An 18,838-nucleotide genomic window follows, 5' to 3' on the forward strand; every position below is an offset into this window, starting at 1 on the left:
ATCCTGGTGCTCTCAAACCAAGACAAGCGCTATTTCTGTGCTCTGTCACGCTCCCTAGGTGGTCTTCTCTGCTTCTGAATTAGAGATGTCAATGTATGCCTCAGAAGATGTAACTTCCTTCTGGGTTTGTACTTGTTTCCAGGTTATTGTTTTCCAGGTTGCAGGGGTATCATATAGCCAAAGACCTTCCTGACATCAACTTCTCTGAATACGGAACCCTCTCCTCTTCTTCTCTGTAATTCTGCTGGATTAAATAGTTTATTTCAAGGGAGCACATGTGTTATTATTTCCTCTCTTTTCTGCTAGAACGTGCAGAAAATTTATATTAATTCACCTTATTATTTGTATGGATAATTTACTATGGAGGGTACTTGCTCTGGTTAAATATATTACTTGGGAGTAAGGAAAAGGAAGTGTAAGTTTCAAATTCAGCTCTACAGTGGAAACACTTTGTATTGTTTTTCCAAGCTAATTATCTTCAGTGATTCTTATCTAATATGTCTACATCATAAATGCATTGTGATATCAAAGTCATTAATGGTTGTATGAGGTTTAAAGATGCTTGCAAGGAACATGTCAAAAAGGGCCAAATATATTAATTACTACTATAGTACTGGACCCAAGGGAGATTCAAACATTGTCATTAAAATTTGCCTTCTAAGAACTACAATAATCTGACAAATGACTATTTCTGAGCCTATCTCACCACTATATAGTTTGGTTTATAATACAGTAAAATTTGCAAGTGTACACAAAGAAATCATAAGTCTTACTAACAACATAACTGGTTCCATATTCTCCAGTACATTATCACTCTCTCCTTTTTGCACTCCTATAGAGTTCAGATTAGACTTTAGATCCTGAAAGCCAAGGACTCTTACTAACTTCATCACGAGCAATCTCTGCCTACGTAAAAGACAAAGTGAGGCCCAGACCAAGTGCTGGTGATAAGTCACATCCACACTGTAGTTTCTAAGCCCTGGCACAAGTGGTCATCCTCAATGCCTGCAGATTTCTGGCCCAAGTTTCAGACAAGAGCAAACAATGTATTTATAATATCAGTGGTCTTCAGTGACTTCAGGAACTGAAGCAAAGGAAAACAAGCTAATGGTTTGGCAGCTGATGCGCACAGCATAACTGATGTAGTGATACAGTGATATCCTGTTTGCTCCTTGACATGGTTTCTGTCAGATTTGATCCCTCAGTGGAAGCCTAGAGAGCATGTCTTCTTCCATTTCCTTTTGTGAGCAAGGGCCAAAATCAAGCCAGTGGTTTTTTGGTGGTGCCAAGTCACAGGACAAGAGATAATGGTCACAAACATGAGCATAGGAAGTCCCATCTAAGCATGAGGAGGAACTACTCTGAGTGTAGCAGAACACTGGCACAGGCTGCCCGGAGAGGTTGTGGGGTCTCTGTCTCTGGAGACGTTCAGAACCTGCCTGGATGCCATCCTGTGCAGCCTGCTCTAGGTGAACCTGCTCTGGCAGGTGGTTGGATTAGATGATCTCCAGAGGTTCCTTCCAAACCCTAGCATTCTGTGATTCTGCATCCTGAATGACAGGCAGAAGTGTAGAGGTGCCCTTGCATGATTTATGCCAGATGCTTGACTGGTGGCTGGCCAGCAAGAGCCAAAGAGCAGAGGTGACATTAAAAAGTGGTGTTCATCCTGACTGCTTTTGGGTCACGGGGTGGCCATTACCCTGAGCACAACCCGCTGAGTAAATCGCACTGCGTGACAGTGATGGAGTTTAGGACCCCAAGCCTCTTCCCACAGAGTTTAAAAGGAACAGGATCAAATCTACAGTTTTCAGAAGTGTCTGATAGATTTTGTTTTGTGTATATTCAGCCATGCTCATTGCAGCTAGAGAGAAGGATAGCTGATACGATTTCTTCTGTTTCAAGTGTATGTGAATTAAAATAGCATTAGTTAATATAGTATATGTGCATTAGGAGACTCTTGACTAAAGCAGAATTAGACATACATTATTACATTGCAAATTGGATTTTTATTTAAATTTAAAGCTATTAAACGCATTCCTCAGTTTTTATCCAAATTACCCTTCCAAGTTGATTCTGCGTGTTTTTTAAACTAAAATGAAATAAAAATCTCATACAATTGACCTATTAATAAATACTGCTAGGTTAAAGACATATGAAGGAAATGTGAAAATTAGAAACAAGAAATAATTCAGTTACATGTAATAGAGACAAAGTATCACCTTTCATGGGTTTGCAATGTAGACTTTCCTGATTAATACCTTGTGCTATTGTGATAGACACCTTGACAGTGACTGTTCTCTGTTTTTATGGATATAAAATGGCAAATCTGAAAACTTTTCTTGGACAATGCCACGTTGATCGGTGTACTTGGTTGTTTGATTTTTTTTCCTTTTTTTTAACTCAAAGTTACTGAACATGATTTGTTTTTATCTTCCTTTTACGCAACATCTCTATTTCAGAGCAAATATGCATTCTTGCACTGCAATTTGCTACGTACTAGAATGGTCCAAAAAGTGCACTACAGAATCATGGCAACACTCCTCAGAACTTAAATATCATCAAAAAGGCCTCTGTGTCTTTTAAGAGAGTAGTTACATAGATACATATCTACAAATGGAGTTCAGTGTGGCTGGAGATGAGAGAAATTTGTGAATTGAAAACTGATGAAGTTTTTAGGACAGCTCTATCACTCCTACGTTCATTTTTAAAAAGTGTTCCAATTTTCAGTTACAGCCCTAGACTAGAGGATCACTAAAGCAACCATTATACTTCTTCAGCGATTTTTTTAAAAGAAGAAATATTTTCTGTTCAAGGCTTTGTTCTGTTAACTTTGTTTGGTGACTAAATTCATTTTAGTATCGTTAATAATATAACCAGAAATTTGCCTATTATGCCTTCTTTATGAGATGCCTGTACTTTTACAGACTCACTGGATCAAGTGCTTTGCTATAAAACAGCTGAAAACAACATCTCAGAGAATTCATCTCTGATTCAACAGTCGGGCACAGACTCATTCCACTGATATTGGTGCTGTTGTTCATGACTTGCTGTCATCTTGTGAAAACCCAAGCAAACTGAGGAAGCTTAGCATTTACTTCTATTTGCCTTTCTGTGTATGTTGCCATAAACATGTAATGTAGTCAAACTATGAGAGATTAAACAGGTCTGCAAAGTGCCTTGGATTTACAAGTGCTTTATTTCACAGTATTTGCCAATAGTTGGTGCAGGGAAATAATTGGGATAAAAGGAGAAGTATGCCTGAAAGTCTTTTGATCCTCAGAATAGCTGGTGGCTAACCAGTCACATGCATATGATGATTTATTTTCTTTGGTTTTTTTCACTTCTTGCCTAAACACTTTATAGAAGTAGAATAGGGAATAAACGTCAGAGGCAATGATAAGCATTTTATGGTTTGAAGGAATTGTATATTCCACTAAAATTTCAAAATGGTCTTCAAGATTAGAAATTTTTTTGGATTTTAAATAACCAGCAAATTTCAAAGTCCACATGTTAATACTTCTTCCAGTAGTATCAATCTGTATTAACACTTACAAGGTAGGGAGAACTAGTTGTTTCCAAGTTTCAATGACATTTTTAATAATCTTTTTCTGTCATGTTCCTTCATGCTTTGGACAAAAATAATAAAAAATAAAAAGGTATGTAAGTATGAAATGATTGTAGCTGGGTAAGGATAAGAATTCGGCTCAATCACAGCTATTGTTTACCTTTGCTAATTACACCTTAATCGTGCTTGTGGGATTAGGGAAGTTTAGATACAATTTATGTAGAATGAGATTCTGAAATAGGCAAGTACAATCGACATTAACTGACATTTTCTTTGGGGTCTGCTTGAATGGAAGTTGGATGGTCACAGATCTCCACCTAGTACCATGTAAAACTAACTTGATTTTGGATGTTTCAGGTACTTCTGTCGTGCAAGTTACAGCTACTGATGCCGATGATCCTTCATACGGAAACAGTGCCAGAATAATTTATAGCATACTTCAGGGACAACCCTATTTCTCTGTGGAACCAGAAACAGGTCAGGAAAATTGTCATTATTCCCTCTTACTATAAACTGTAGACTTTGTCTTTAAAAATCTTAGATCATGTAAAAAATAGATGTTAAAAATAATTGAAGTGAAATATTTCTTTGGTTTTTCCTCATAATTTATAATTTTTGTAATAAGCATTAAAACTTGTGAGTTGTTACAGCTGACACTATGAAGTATAAGTTACTTTACAGTGGTACTATTGAGCCTTAAGGATATAGGTAACTACATGTCTAATAAAGGCAAGAATAAAAGTTTATGTTCTAAAAAATGTTGGGTTTTTTTCTTAATAATTATTCTACTTCAACTAATAAAAGATGTTCTTTCTATTAATAAACCTTCTGCATGAATACCCTGAATCATTTTTAACATGAAATACAAACTGGAAAGGGAGCTGTGATCTAGAATTAAGATTTGTTCAACAAAGAGATAATCTATACTGAAGACTATCTCTAAAACTTACTAAGAGAAATTTGTACTTTTAAACACTAAATGAATATCTTAGAAATCTGTTTCACAGACAACTGCACATAAAAAAAAAAGATAGATTATTAACAATTTTTTTATTTATTTATTTAAGGCATCATCAGGACTGCTTTGCCAAACATGAACAGAGAGAACAGGGAGCAGTACCAAGTAGTTATCCAGGCAAAGGACATGGGAGGCCAGATGGGTGGATTATCAGGGACCACCACCGTGAACATCACTTTGACTGATGTCAACGACAATCCGCCTCGATTCCCCCAGAGTAAGCTGCATTTAATAGTTGCCTTACACTGTAAGAGCTTCAGACTAAAGAGTTAAGCAATCACCATCTGGTTTAATTTAGAGAAAATCTAGATTATGGGGCACACATGAACAAAAGGCTTATGTACTGATTTATTCACTGTTATTAAAGCAGTATATTAAATGTTACAACATTTGTTTGTCAGGAAAACAGTTACATGGTCAAATATAACTGCAGCAAGCCTGGAATACTTTCCAGTATTATGGCAAGGTGCGGTAGGTGGACTCATAAGAGCATTAGAGCAATGAGAGGTTTTTTCAGTTACCTATTGCTTAAATCTACACACTCCCTCACTGGAAAAGAAAACATGTAGTAATTCTAGAGATGCAGAAATATTTGAATCATAGTATCTACTTAAATATTTAATCACAAAAAACGTGGAAAAGAAATTACTTGAGGGGAATCAAGCAGATTTGTACTTTTTCAGTTATGGTCCTACATAACCTAATAGAAAATTTCCTAAAGTAAAGTAAATGGCATTTAACTTTGTGGTCGGTTGGGGTTTTTTTACAGCCTAAGTTTACCAGAGCTTTTTACAATGTTTTTTAACCTCTGACAGTACAGCTATCAAGACTTTGTGTCCTCAAACTCAAATATAAAACATTCTTAGTCTCTGTGTAATATGAAAATGTTATAACTATGTAACATCAAACATTAAAAGTTAAGCATTTTAAATACATTTGAAGCCTTTTGCATATACTGAAGTAGTATGTGCAAGATGGTTCGCACATGCTTAATAGCTAAAGGATTTAGAGTATGCTCAACACCCATTTTCTATTTTGTATAACTGTTGAATCTAGTAGTTAGTGATGATCAGCCTTCAGGCTCAAAATAACAGAATCAGCTTCAAATTACTTTGATTTTAACATACTCTTCATGACACAAATGGAGTACATAATTTTATTAAATTTAATATTGTAGTTAATATATATGTGTTTAGGTAAGATGTTTATCAGCATGTGATTTCATTTACACACTCGGAATAGAAAAATCTTGAACAGTTGAGTACTTACAGTTTGTGCATGGCCACACAGGGCCTTTCTTGACAGAATTGATTGTTACTTTGTCATTTTTTGTTCTTTGTATTTCCACAACTTATTGATTTATTATTTTTCTTGTTTCCATTTGTATATAGAAGATTATAGTAATTCCAGCGCTGTGTAGCTGATGAATGCTCTATTGCTCCTCTCTGGCCCTATTGAGGAGGACTACTCAAAGAGGTGTCATGTTCAAAGCTAATTCCAACAGCTAACTTTAAGACAGCACAATAAACATCAAACGTGCATATTTATGCTCTTTTTTTTTGTTTGTTTCTTAAACAGTATACTAAATTATTACTTAGGATGATGAAGTCAACGTTCTAGACTATTTTTACATGACTTATCTGGAAGTTCAGCATCATAATCGAGTCAAATGAGGATCTGATGTAACATCTCAGACATATCTCTGTATTTCCTTATTGCCAATTTAAATCACATGACCTTTGTTTTGAAAAAAACCTTTTAGTTTTACTCTCATGATTTGTTGTTTTTTCTCATTTTGTTTTGTTTTGCTTTCTACTACCTCTCTGCCAATAGCTCTGGTAGATAAAAATCTATGTTTCACTGGAAAGGAAAACTAAAATGTTTATAAACCTGACTCACTTTACTAGATATGTTGATGTAAAAATAGCTATTGACTTCAAAAAAATCTTTATATTTAATCTTAAAATGCAAACAGACATTATAATGATTCCTGATTTTAATAGAGTTCAATGAGACTACTGGAATTCATACTTATTAAGTTGAATTATTCCTATTCTTTTCCATTAATGAAGAATGGATATGTATTAAGTTCATGAGACAATAATTTTCATATTGGACTTATAAATTACCAGCAAGAATATTAAAAACGCCATTATGTTTTCACAGAACTCAGCATATTAGCCATATGTTTTAATAAAACATTTCATAACAGGTTAAACTTCTCCCACAGGAAATACATACTAGAATTGTGGAAAATTTTACGTATTGTATTTTATCATACTTTTTCACAAAAAAAAAAACACCAAAACACAGAAAAGCCATTAATTCCTCTCTTGTTTAGATTACAGACTAAGGACTCTTCAGAATATTTGTCTCCTCTTAAACCACTCCTGAAAACCATACAGGTAGCAGTGGCTGTCCTCCTGAGAAAACATAATAAAATTCAAAATGTTATCAGGATTCTGCTTAGAAAGGCCATCAAAGACCTCAGATACTGGGTCTCTGTTTTAACTCTAATATTTCCAAGTGTTCTCAGAAGTAAGGAGTTGGTGTTGACCAATGAAAATGGAAAAAGTGGTTTATGGACTGAGGTGCCTGACTCTGGCTGAAATTCCGTGCATCTGATTTATGACAGCCTTCCTCTGAGACTATAGCCTGTATTACTCTATAAAAATATTTACCTTGGCATCACATATTTATTCAAGAGTAAATTGAAAGAAGAGTAAACATGAATAAGCTTGCTTTTTAATCTGTTATGACTGACTGAAGTATTTTCAGAGGTGTGTAGACTTTAATCTTCCAGCTGATTTCCAGTCCCCTTAGTATATGGAAAAGCTTTTCCTTTTCTCAGTCCTCCCATTTTTATTCTTGACAGACAAACGTGAGAATATCACTCACTTGAGTAAATACAAACAGTGAATTATTCCCCTTGAGGAAGAAGTGAGAGACTGCAGTTTCCCAAGAACACTGCTAGTTTGGTGTAGTTTGCTTTCTGATACACTGTCTAAAGCTCCACTGTATCACATATTTAGTCCACGCATTAAAAGTCTTCAGTGATTAAAATAAGAAAACAAAGTGCCTCATACTATAGCAGAGTTTTCTATAAATGGACAGGTTAGACATAAAATCATCTTTCAGGAGAAAGGTTTCTGGATATTTTCACTCTCTTTTTCCAGTACATTATTAGCAATTCAAGATACGAGCTCTTACCGCTTGGTAGACTAAAATAATGAGTTGGATAATGCAGTGGGAGTCAAAGTAGTGTCCACAAGGCATAGCTTGGGGATGTAGTTTTAAGCACGCCAGAAAAAAAAAAACCAAAAACGTGGGGAATAGCTGACATACCATAAAACTAATTATAACATATAAATATTAATTGGAATAAAAAGTGGGTCTTTCACCGTAGTCTCACACATTACTGAGTAAATAGTAAATGGGAGCAGAGGCTATTTTTTCTTCTGTTTTTTAACCATTAGGCGATTACAGAGAGATTATATACTAACGTAGCAAAGTACACAGATTTAGGTATTAGAGAAAGGTAATGAAAATGTCAGAGCAAATGCAAGGTAAATCACTAGATTGAAACATGTAACTGAGCAAAAATAAATTCATATTAATAGAATGTGGAGTATATACGGCCATAAAGTATTAATTCTGCTGCTGGGTATCAGTTTGTATGTAGAAGTTAAATTTATATACTTTCCATAGAACATTTAATTACAAATTATACATGGATGTGTTTTATTTTTTTTAATTTTTGCTCTTTTTTTAGGTTTGGGAAACTATAACATAACAAACAGAAAAAACAGCTCTGTAGAATGAGAGATTCAAACATTCCAAAGAGTAATAGAAGTTTTTTTCAATGACTGTTCCCAAAACCAGCTCCCTATGTCACTCTGTAGCTTCCTGGTAAAATAGTCTGTCGAGAGATACTGAGAATCCTTACCTGAGCTTTCCTGAAGATGTGACAAGATCATGTTGCCAGTGGCCTTCCTGTGCTGACCTGCCACTGCTCTCTGCCCACGATTCTTCCTGATCACATAAAAATAGTAACTCCCTTTGCGGACTTCTCTGTATTTCTTATTTGTAACGAGGTATATATGTGCTGCCTTTTGGGTTGCCTGGTCAACTTTTTCCCATTTTTTTTCCTGGTTTTTACCATTTCCACTTGTGTGTTGCTGTTAACTGAACCATCCTTTTTACCTATTTTACTTCAATAGAGTTTTGGTGACATAATTTTCATCTTTGGAAATACAGCTGTATCTGCATTCATTTAAACAAAAAAATCTGAAAATTCTTCATAGTGCATTATGTATCCCATGTGTTTTTCCTACTCTATCTTCTGACAGATAGGACCAAAGATCTCGATGCCTATTTACAGTTTTCACAGTAAGTGAAATAGGAATAGAATACTAAAATGCATAGCAAGATATTTATTTCAATTTATAGCAGCTTGCCTGAATGGTGACAGTTTTATTTCTATGTGTTTTTATCAGCTGTATGACACTACAATAAAGAAGTAAAACTGAGCTAGAAAAAGTACCACAAAACCAAAATTGCAATGTTCATAAGCCTTATTTAAGTGTGAATTAGCTGCTTTAACAAGTATATGCATAACTTCTGTTTGTGGATTTTCAAAAACCTACCCCTGCATTAAGATGTCATTCTAATTTATTTTATATTTTGTCTGACTATCTAATTTTGAAAGCTGAAATGTCAGTCTGCTGCTTAGAATTGGCCATCAAAGTTGGAGATTCTGTTCTTTATATTGCTTACATGACAAAATAGATGAAAAATGTATCCCAAAGATTCACCTTAGATATTAAAGGGAAGAAAAGCAGAGTGAAGCCTGAAAAAGAACACAGAGCAGACTTTCCAGATGATGTTTCAGGAATGACCTAGACAAAAAAAGTACAGACATAGTTGATTCTTCTGAGAGATAGGAGAATAGAGGTTGTTTTCAATCCCGTTTTTCTATGATTTTGTTTTCAGTTTTCTACCTAAAGTTTCCCTCTGCGTAGTTCTCTGCCTCACATTTTTCCATCCTCCCCATATTAAACAGCAAGTTGTCTACAATAAAAGATACACAAAAATATGTAATCAGCTATTGTGTGACACAGAGTTACTTAATGCTTGTGTAGTGGTTTGTGGGGCTCCTGAGCTGCTCTTTGTCTCTTTGACAGGTACCATCCACCTGCGCATTCCCGAGTCCTCCCCAGTTGGAACAGCCATTGGCAGCGTCAAAGCCACAGATGCAGACACTGGAAAAAATGCAGAAGTAGAGTACAGAATTATAGATGGTGATGGGACAGATATGTTTGATATCATGACACAGAAGGACACACAGGAAGGCATCATAACTGTGCGAAAGGTGTCTATTAACCACATTCACTAACTGGTTTTGCTGTCAATGTTATGCCACAGATGTCCGTTGCAAAAAAAAAAAGAGCTTAGATCGTGTGATGACACGTTCTAACTGTTTAACATTTGCAAGTGTTCCCCATCAGTGACTGAAGGGTACCATTTCCCTTTAAGATGAACTGGAAATAACAGGGTGGTAAACACAGCTGAGATGCAGCATAGGTTTAACGTGCTGTTGCCAGTGACGTGTGTAAAAAAAAAGAATCACTCCCAATGTGTTAGTACGAATTATCACTGTGTCTTCAAATAGACTTCTTTAGTATTTATGTAACCTGTTTTCTTCAACAAGCAATAGGCAGACACATCGGTTTTCCTTACCTAGGAGCTTCTCATCAGCTTAGGTGACCAGACTCACCGAAGCTGAGCTGGAAGCGATATTGCTTTGATCCTATTTCCGACATGTCAGCTGGTTAACACACGAGCAGTGAATAATGGTGGTGTCCCTGTTTCAGAGCCCCCTTTCGTTCTGCCCTCTGTCTTACATGTCAGAGCGCTCCCAGAGGTGCAAGATCTCACGCTTGGAAATGCCGTTCTCCTGCTCCTCAACCATTTCCTTTCCCAAAGTCCTTCAGCCTTTGTCTTTGGGATTTTGGGATGCGTTCCTAAAGAGTTCAGGCAGTATTTCTAACATGAAGCACTTTTACAGTACCTTTTAAAACAAATCTCCTTTAGCATAGAGTAACAAAGTAACTACTACTATAAAAGATTTCCACATCTTTTGATAATGACAAGCAAGGAAAATAAAGGTCCTGCCGTGATCAGAGTGCATTCCTTTTTAATCTCAATGTTCTCCTGAGTTCATAGTCAGCATTGTATTATATCTTTCCTGGAAGAAATGGAAATACAGAATTTGGGACTCAGTATTTTTTCCTTTACCTCTAAGTCTGTGAAGGCTTTTCTTGAGATAGTCAAACTCTTTTGCTTGCTTCAGATTTTTCACACTGGCTGCTATTATATCAAATCAATCGAGTTTTGAAAAAACAGTTTAATAACTGGATCAAGCTTAAAAAAATCCCATAACTTAGAAGACAGCAGCTCCAAAAATGTCACCAATAAATACTAATGAACAAGATCTTCTCATTTTGTCGTTAGCAATCTGACACATTTTGCAATGTTCAGGATACTTTCTTGTACTGGTAAATAAGTAGTTTGTTCACATAGCACTGACAACAGCATTAACTAGCAAGGAAGAAGATCTGCTAAGTTTCTTCATTTATGAAAATATTCTATTTTTTACTTAGCCACATTGATTGTCCTACAAATAGCTGGTGTTCGTTGACTCAGCCCTTATGTTACCAAGTCTGAATTTAATAACTGCTGTAAAAGAACTTTCTCTACACAAGTTCTTGCAGACAAAAATAATTGCTTTGCCACAATTCCATGTACTTGAGCAACAGTTTTGTTCATTACTGGTTATACATTGGAATCCTGACTAATCCGCACATCTCATATGCACATTTTCCAGCATAGCCTGAAGAGACATCCAAACTAGATGTGACTGTACTAGTAGCAAGTTAAATGCATCTGCATGGTGCACCCTCTGGCAAATTAACCTAGCTAATTAGAATAAAACAGGACTAACATGGATTCTTTGCTTTCAACCTTGAAGCCAGCATCCCTTAACAGCAGCATGCTGCACTTTATACACACACCAGCAGTCTCAGCTCTAGGTTAAAGAGCAGCAATGTCTTGCATTTCTCAATTACATTCACATTCTCTCCCTTCTGCTGTAACTATTTTTTTAAAAGAAGTTTGGGGCAGTAGGGAAAACTCATTCTTTCACTAGACTAGGCTGTCATTCTGGCATCTTTCGTGATCATTAATTTGTATTTAAAAACAGTTAGGCAGAAAAAACAGGTCTTCTACCACCTGTTTTGATGAATGAAAGCCACCAGTGTGATGTCTCCCTGAGATTTTGGGGGAAGTTAATGAAAGTGTCAGAAAGGTAAATTCTCAGCTTATTCATTTCCTCAGTATCATTAATTAGCTAATACTTTTCATCTGTGTCATGCAGAAAAAATTGAAGGAGTAGAGGTTCTTTTCTATCCAAAATGGTTTCTAATTATAACCCTGAACCTTTCCTCCTTCCATTTTAAAAAAAGAACTGCTGACAAAAATGTCAAATCTGTTTTACAGAAAGTATCTCTGATGTTAGATTCATTAAATTAAATGAAAAGGAACAAGATTAAGCTCCTACTGTTTCTCTAGAGAACTTTGACATACCTCCTTAAAAGAAACCTAAAACATTCCTGATATTTAAGGCCAGCTACATTTGATTGACAAAACTCATACTCAGGCCATTTTGAGTATCCAAGACTTTATAGTACTTCCTGAGAAGTGTAAGTATCAGGTACCTTGTTTTGAAATGTCAGTATTTCAAGTCTGTATTCTGTTTTAAATGCTTATATATTTTTTTTAAAATCCATATTCTCGTAAAACAGCTGTAAAAAATCATTAAATAATTGGTAAATTTGCACTGAAAATCTTTTTGTCATTGGTGCTATGGTAACAGAATATTTAGGAAGAGAAAGTTCCTCTAAAACCAGTGGAAATTTCCTACCAAAGAAAGTAATCTCTCTGTTGCGGAAAATTTGAACTCTATCGGGATTCCCCCAACCCAGGGCGGGATCTGGCAAGGCTCAAGTCCTCTTCAGTTTCCATTATGTATATAGGTCAACATTTATCAATATTTAATGTAATTTAATAAACTTTATTATTATTTTTAGCCACTAGACTATGAGACGAGACGTCTTTATACCTTGAAAGTGGAAGCTGAGAATACCCATGTGGATCCACGCTTCTATTATCTTGGGCCTTTCAAAGATACAACTATTGTGAAAATCTCTGTAGAAGATGTAGATGAACCTCCTGTCTTCAGCAGATCTTCTTACCTTTTTGAGGTGCATGAAGATATTGAGTTGGGGACAATAATAGGAACGGTAATGGCACGGGATCCTGATTCGGCCTCAAGTCCAATAAGGTAATTCTCCAGTCTCTGGAAACAGATCAGTTGCTGAAGAAATTAAAGAAATAGTAAGACAACATGACTTTTCAGGTACACATTTTCTACTAATTTCAGTTTTCTACAATCTCAACTAAATTGAGCACTTGGGTCAATTTAGTTAAGTACAGTAAGTAAAATCAGATACACTTGATGAACTTTTCTGATCACTAATAAAAGTTCACAGAAACATGAACCGAGTGTTTCTATCACACTGTACAAGTGTACTAGCAGACTTTTTTCTTAATTTGGCCCAATTCTTCAAGGTAGTTAGATAAATGGTCTGTGCTTTGCAAATCCTACATTTAATTCCAAAGTTTCCACACTAAATTTGAAGGCAGCAATAAATACTAGAAAAAAATGGAGGAAAGGGCAATTTTCTGATTCTAGTTTGACATTCTGCCATATTGTGTTAGTAGAAGTTTTGCCTGCAGAAGAATTGCAACGATAGCAACACAGAGGGTCCTTTAAAATCAGTGTATTCATGAAAGTGGAAGTTCTGCATGTGAGCTTATTTTTATGGAGGTTTGTTTGTTGTTTTTTTTTTTTAAATTGATCTCTAGTAAATTAGTATATCCTGAATTGTAGAAGCAGACTTATAAAAATATTTTTGAAAAGCTCATAAATTAGTTGTCAGTCTCAGTCTGAAGGTACAGTACATCAAAGAATTTTCCTGTCAGGATTTAAACAATTCCTTAATAATTATTTTGAAATTCTGACTTATTTCTTATATATGACTGTAAAAGCTTAGATGATTAAATATTGTATCATATTTATGAAATTCTTGCAATTTTCTTTCCTCATTCTGTGGAACTAGCCTTGAGAATTTTCATAAGAGTTTATAGAAACTAAATATGGGTTTTCACAAAACTAACCTTTGTAATGTAACATACAGAACCTAAAATCTGTATTGACTTGTGAAACATACACTTTCTTTCATTTTCTGTCATTTTGACAATACTTCTTTTTTTTATCATGTTCAGGTTTTCTTTGGATCGTCACACCGACCTTGACAGGATATTTAATATTCATTCTGGAAATGGGTCCATCTATACGTCTAAGCCCCTTGACCGTGAGATATCACAATGGCACAACCTTAGTGTTATAGCAGCTGAGATCAGTAAGCCAATTTGGTCTTTCTCCTTCCAGTTTTCCTTGGCCTGCAAAGTTACAGCTGTGACTTCATGAGCAAAAACCTCCTTGCTTTCCCGCCGCCCCTTTCTATTAGATATTCTGGGAAAGTAAATGGGAGCAGCTAACCACAGCCATATCCTCATTGCTTTTTTCCTCATCTACTTCCATCACTGACCTTTAATACCCAAGTTACTTCTGAAATGTTACCTAATGAAATAATGACTGTTTTCTTCCTTTTCTTTGAGGACAATGACATGATTTTGCTGTACAGTAGCAGAGTTCAGGATGCTAATCTGTGATCTTATCTCTATGGTTTTCTTCATTTTCTTAGAAATAATTTCATTATCTCTTCCTATGGCATCTACACTTAACAGCTCTTGGAATCAATACATCTTAGAAGTTAGATTCAGTTTGACCCCTAAGCTGTCATGTTTCTCATAAAGAACCTCTCTGTAGATATTTTCACATTAAAAATACAAAGAGCAAAGCAGAGATCCTCCTACACCTGCTACATTATTGAGATTATCTAATTATCTAATCATCTGATGGAAAATTTTCTAAGAGACATAGGTCTGATCTTTTACTTGTTTTCAAATTCACTATTTTCTTAAGGTTAATTCTGTATCAGTCAAAAAAAAAAAAAAAGAAAAGAAAAAAGATGCTGATCAGCAGTGAGGCTTGGCTGCCAAGAAATACGCTGCAGAGAACTAAATGGAACATCGTGTCCGGCCAATTAACCGCTCTTAGCCTGCCTGTCCCCATTTCTGTAGTCCAGACTAATAGGCTGGTTGTATTGAGCACACCCAGTAGCTGTACCTTTTTTCTAAACTTTTTTTTTCCTCTCTTGCAATGTATTGCCCTGAGCTTACAATCCTGCCCAGTGCTATAAGAATAGTTTTTAGAAGTATTTATATAATGAAAAAATCTCAGTATCCTTGTACTATTATATCAGTGCTAAACTTATTTCCTTGTTGGGATGCACTAAAAAAATTTACTTTCTGAACCTTGGTGGAGTAGCTAGCATTCTCTAAAGAGGTATATTAGTTTTGGAGAAAGAAGTGAATGGGGAGATTTAGGTCTCTAAATGTTTTAAAGTGTTTCCTGTAGAGCACGACCTAATGGGAAAGCTGTGTTAATAACAGAACTTATTTGGAAGGTTGGTACAAAAGTCAAAAAGGCTATGAAAAATGGTGCCCTAAACCTGCCATTTTAAATAATTCAGGAAGTCAGAAATCTCCACATCACACTTGCTTACAAAGGTGTTATTAATAACAAGTGAATTTAATGCCAGCTACTCCTAAATGTTCACTGTTTTATTTGAAGCAGCTTAAAAGAGGGGGAAAAAAAAGTAACTTTGAATCATCTCTGTTGTTACTTATCCCATTCCATTAATGTTGCGAAATCATATAGTATTTAGTTATGATCTAGCAGAATTCCAAGACATGGCTGCGCTTTTTTACTCCTAGGCATTATTTCAGATTCCTGGTATGGCAGATCAGCAAGTAAGGACAGGGATGTTTGTATTCCTGAATTAACCTACTCTAATGAGAGGGAATTCTCAATAGTACTAGGATTTTAGCATTTGTCAAGGGGGAGGTTACTATTCTTGTTTCTTGACCTAAGGTCTGAAATTCTACAACCATATTTTTTAAGACAATGTAAATATAAAAACTCTGACACTAATCAATTATTTACCAGATTTTTTCCTGATATGCCTTCATTGGCGTTGCAGAAATTTCTCCCTACTTAATAAGGCACGGGAGAGGAAAGCCAGGCTTGGGAAATTTTCAACCTATCTATGCACAAAGTCAATAACATCTTTTCTATGTAAAACAAATCAGCTCACAAATTAAAATTCAGAATCAAAACCTAACAGCAGAATAATTCTCTTGAGCCCATTAAATAGTCATATTTATCATTAGAATAGTGGGCATACTTTTTGCATACTGTATTTGCATGGATTATTAACAGTTTCAGTAAAATCTTAATTGCTCTTTAGTTACCAATAATTTATTTTTCACTCTAAGCAAAAAGTCTCCCTATTTTTCAGGGGCCTGGTTCTTACCTGGCAGCAGTTTGTATGCTAAATTTTGACCAGTTTCGTATCTAATCTTGCACGTCTATTGCTCATGAAAATTGGAAAGAAGGAAGAAACTTTTAGAAGGAAAATAAACCCTTTATTCTTTTCTCTTGTCCTGTCAGACAACCCTAAAGATACTACTCGTGTTCCCGTCTACGTACGAATTTTGGATGTTAATGACAATGCCCCACAGTTTGCTGTATTCTATGATACTTTTGTCTGTGAAAATGCAAGAGCTGGACAGGTATGCCTTTAATAAACACTTCCCACTATCCAGTTTTGCTACAGCACTCAACTGTAGAGCATTCTTGCCTGTTGCTTGAGAGAAGTCATGCTTGAAATAGCTTTCAGAATGTTAAAAATGAAAGAACAGTAGCTCTGTAGGTGAGGCTTAGAGTCAAATATCAATATATTATAGCAGCACCAGTATGTGGATCACCACTTTACCTGACTCTGTGCTACTCTTAAATCCTGACTAGCTATGTCCCTGAGACATGATCATAATTACTTTTGCCATTATCTTCACAAAGTAAAATGTTATATGGAACTAGTAAGAAGTTTGATCCATGTTTTCAATAACTCTCAGCATAATGCAGACGTATTTCAGTCCGTACTGATGGTGATTACAGACATCTACATCTGTCACACTTTTTGTTCCGTATTATTAGACTTGTCTTTTATTGTCGCAGCACAAACTTGTGAAAAGAAAATACAAAACATACGGTTTTTTAATGGGTAACATAATATTTTGGTTTGCCTCTTAGAGACTACAGAATGTACACTTCAATTAAGTGAAATGACTGCACTGCTTAATAGGTAGTTCCTAATAGGGAGCTGCTTATTAGAACAGTTAAAAAACTGTTTTCCTGTTACAGCACAGCATGTCCTAGAGCACAGTAGTGCCAATAATATAAATCCTTTAAAAATGGTAGCAGTCGTACGTCAGTGTACTCATTTTAGCACATTTGAATATAACGTAGGAGAAGTGCCAGCTTGTATTAACTGTTTGAGTCCTACAGGTGTGGCATTCAGGTTCTACCCCAAATTTCACATTCAGGTTGCTACTCTTCTTTCTAAAGTAACATCAGTTGAAAATTAGAACAGAGGATTTGAGGCCTAAATTTATAATTAATAAAATAGCTAAAGGTACTGAGCAAGGTCATTTGTCTGCTACGAGAGTTATAAAAGAATTCAGGAGGCAAGATAAACAGGCTAAACATCCAGAATTTTTGACAACTGCAGTGTCTTCTGTAGATGCTAAAATAATATTTTAATCATTTTCAGTATCAGATATGGATTAAGAATTAGTAAAGTAGAGCACTGAATTTTCCTCTTCCAGTTTCACAAAAAAAAATCCTTAGTAAAAAAAATCTAAATACCTTAATCCACGAATCTTTCTAGTTTGAGGTTTTAGAATCTGTTCTGTCCAAGTTACTAATTATAGAAAGTAAAGGAAACACCTAAGAACTGTTTACATTTTCATATAAACATATTTTGAGGGACTCTATTTTTCTGAGCTATCTAGAATATTGAGGTCAGTATAACTTAGAAGTAAATACAAAAGTTATTTCTGCATTACTCTGGTCTTCTGTTTATATTCAGAAAGGGCTGTCAGTTAAAAAATTGAAAAAAACTACAGTAATTATTATGAATAATGAATAAGAAGCTAAATAAATATACCTATCTATAAATGTTTATTTAAATTGTTATAGAGCTCAATAGTGTCTCTGTTATCAGAAAAAAAAAGTGCCAAGTTTACTAGAAAAGGCTATGACTATAAACATTTTTTTTAAAATTCCAGTTTTTAATGATGGTTTCAGGAAAATAATTCACAGAAAGAGAGGAAAATGCAATGCAGGATAATCTATTTGAATGTAATTATATTTTTCTTGCTTACTGGTAGATTATAAGTAAGACTTGTTATTTTGGAAATTAGCCTGTCCTGAGAGATTCAATCAAATCGATCTGTACTGAACATGGTTCGAGTCCTCCCACATTTATGCTATTTTTCTTTTCCTTCAGGCTTTTATAATTACATTTGATCCATGATCAAATTTAAATTTTCTGTTAGATCACTGGAACTATTTTGATACTTCATCAGTCACAAATTCTGTGGTATTCATTTAAATATTTCCTATCTTCTACTGACAAACAGTGAATATTACATTTTTCCATTTTCTTTATTATCCCTTAAAATTTCGATGTATTTAATTTATATAGAAGAATATATATAAAATGCATATATATACTTACTTATATAGACACACATGCATTATATTATATTAATTCTGTTCTATTATATTTATTATATTCTATACATATATACACACAAATATATGAGTATGTACAGCAAGAGCGAGAGAGGAAGAGTATTTTTTAAGAAATGTGATTTTTGGAGTCTGAGTGACTCAAGGGGCCTGTGATTGTTTCCTACTTGCTATTACTGCTGATGTCAGGTCGTACCACGACCTTCCAAACAGTGGGAATACCCTGTTCCAAAAAGCTCACGCTACAAACAAGCAGCACCCGTGGCAGCATGCCATTTTGATTGTGATTGTTCTTTCAACCCCCACAAAAACGAGGACAATCTTGGTCTGATGGCATAAATGGGACACAGGC

At 35.1% G+C, this 18,838-nt stretch overlaps 1 protein-coding gene across 1 annotated transcript in view; it reads left to right on the forward strand.

The window, feature by feature from the left end:
* Positions 1–18,838, forward strand: part of CDH10 (cadherin 10, type 2 (T2-cadherin)) — a 48,321-nt gene that overhangs the window by 21,159 nt on the left and 8,324 nt on the right. Inside the window, exons 3-8 of the mRNA XM_009867368.1 lie at positions 3,923–4,042; positions 4,633–4,800; positions 9,767–9,954; positions 12,731–12,984; positions 13,989–14,125; positions 16,342–16,463. Coding sequence (XP_009865670.1) covers positions 3,923–4,042; positions 4,633–4,800; positions 9,767–9,954; positions 12,731–12,984; positions 13,989–14,125; positions 16,342–16,463 — 989 coding nt within the window. The remainder of the gene's footprint in view (positions 1–3,922; positions 4,043–4,632; positions 4,801–9,766; positions 9,955–12,730; positions 12,985–13,988; positions 14,126–16,341; positions 16,464–18,838) is intronic.

The sequence above is a fragment of the Apaloderma vittatum genome, unplaced genomic scaffold (genome assembly GCF_000703405.1).
Source record: "Apaloderma vittatum isolate BGI_N311 unplaced genomic scaffold, ASM70340v1 scaffold2564, whole genome shotgun sequence".
NCBI lineage: Eukaryota > Metazoa > Chordata > Aves > Trogoniformes > Trogonidae > Apaloderma > Apaloderma vittatum.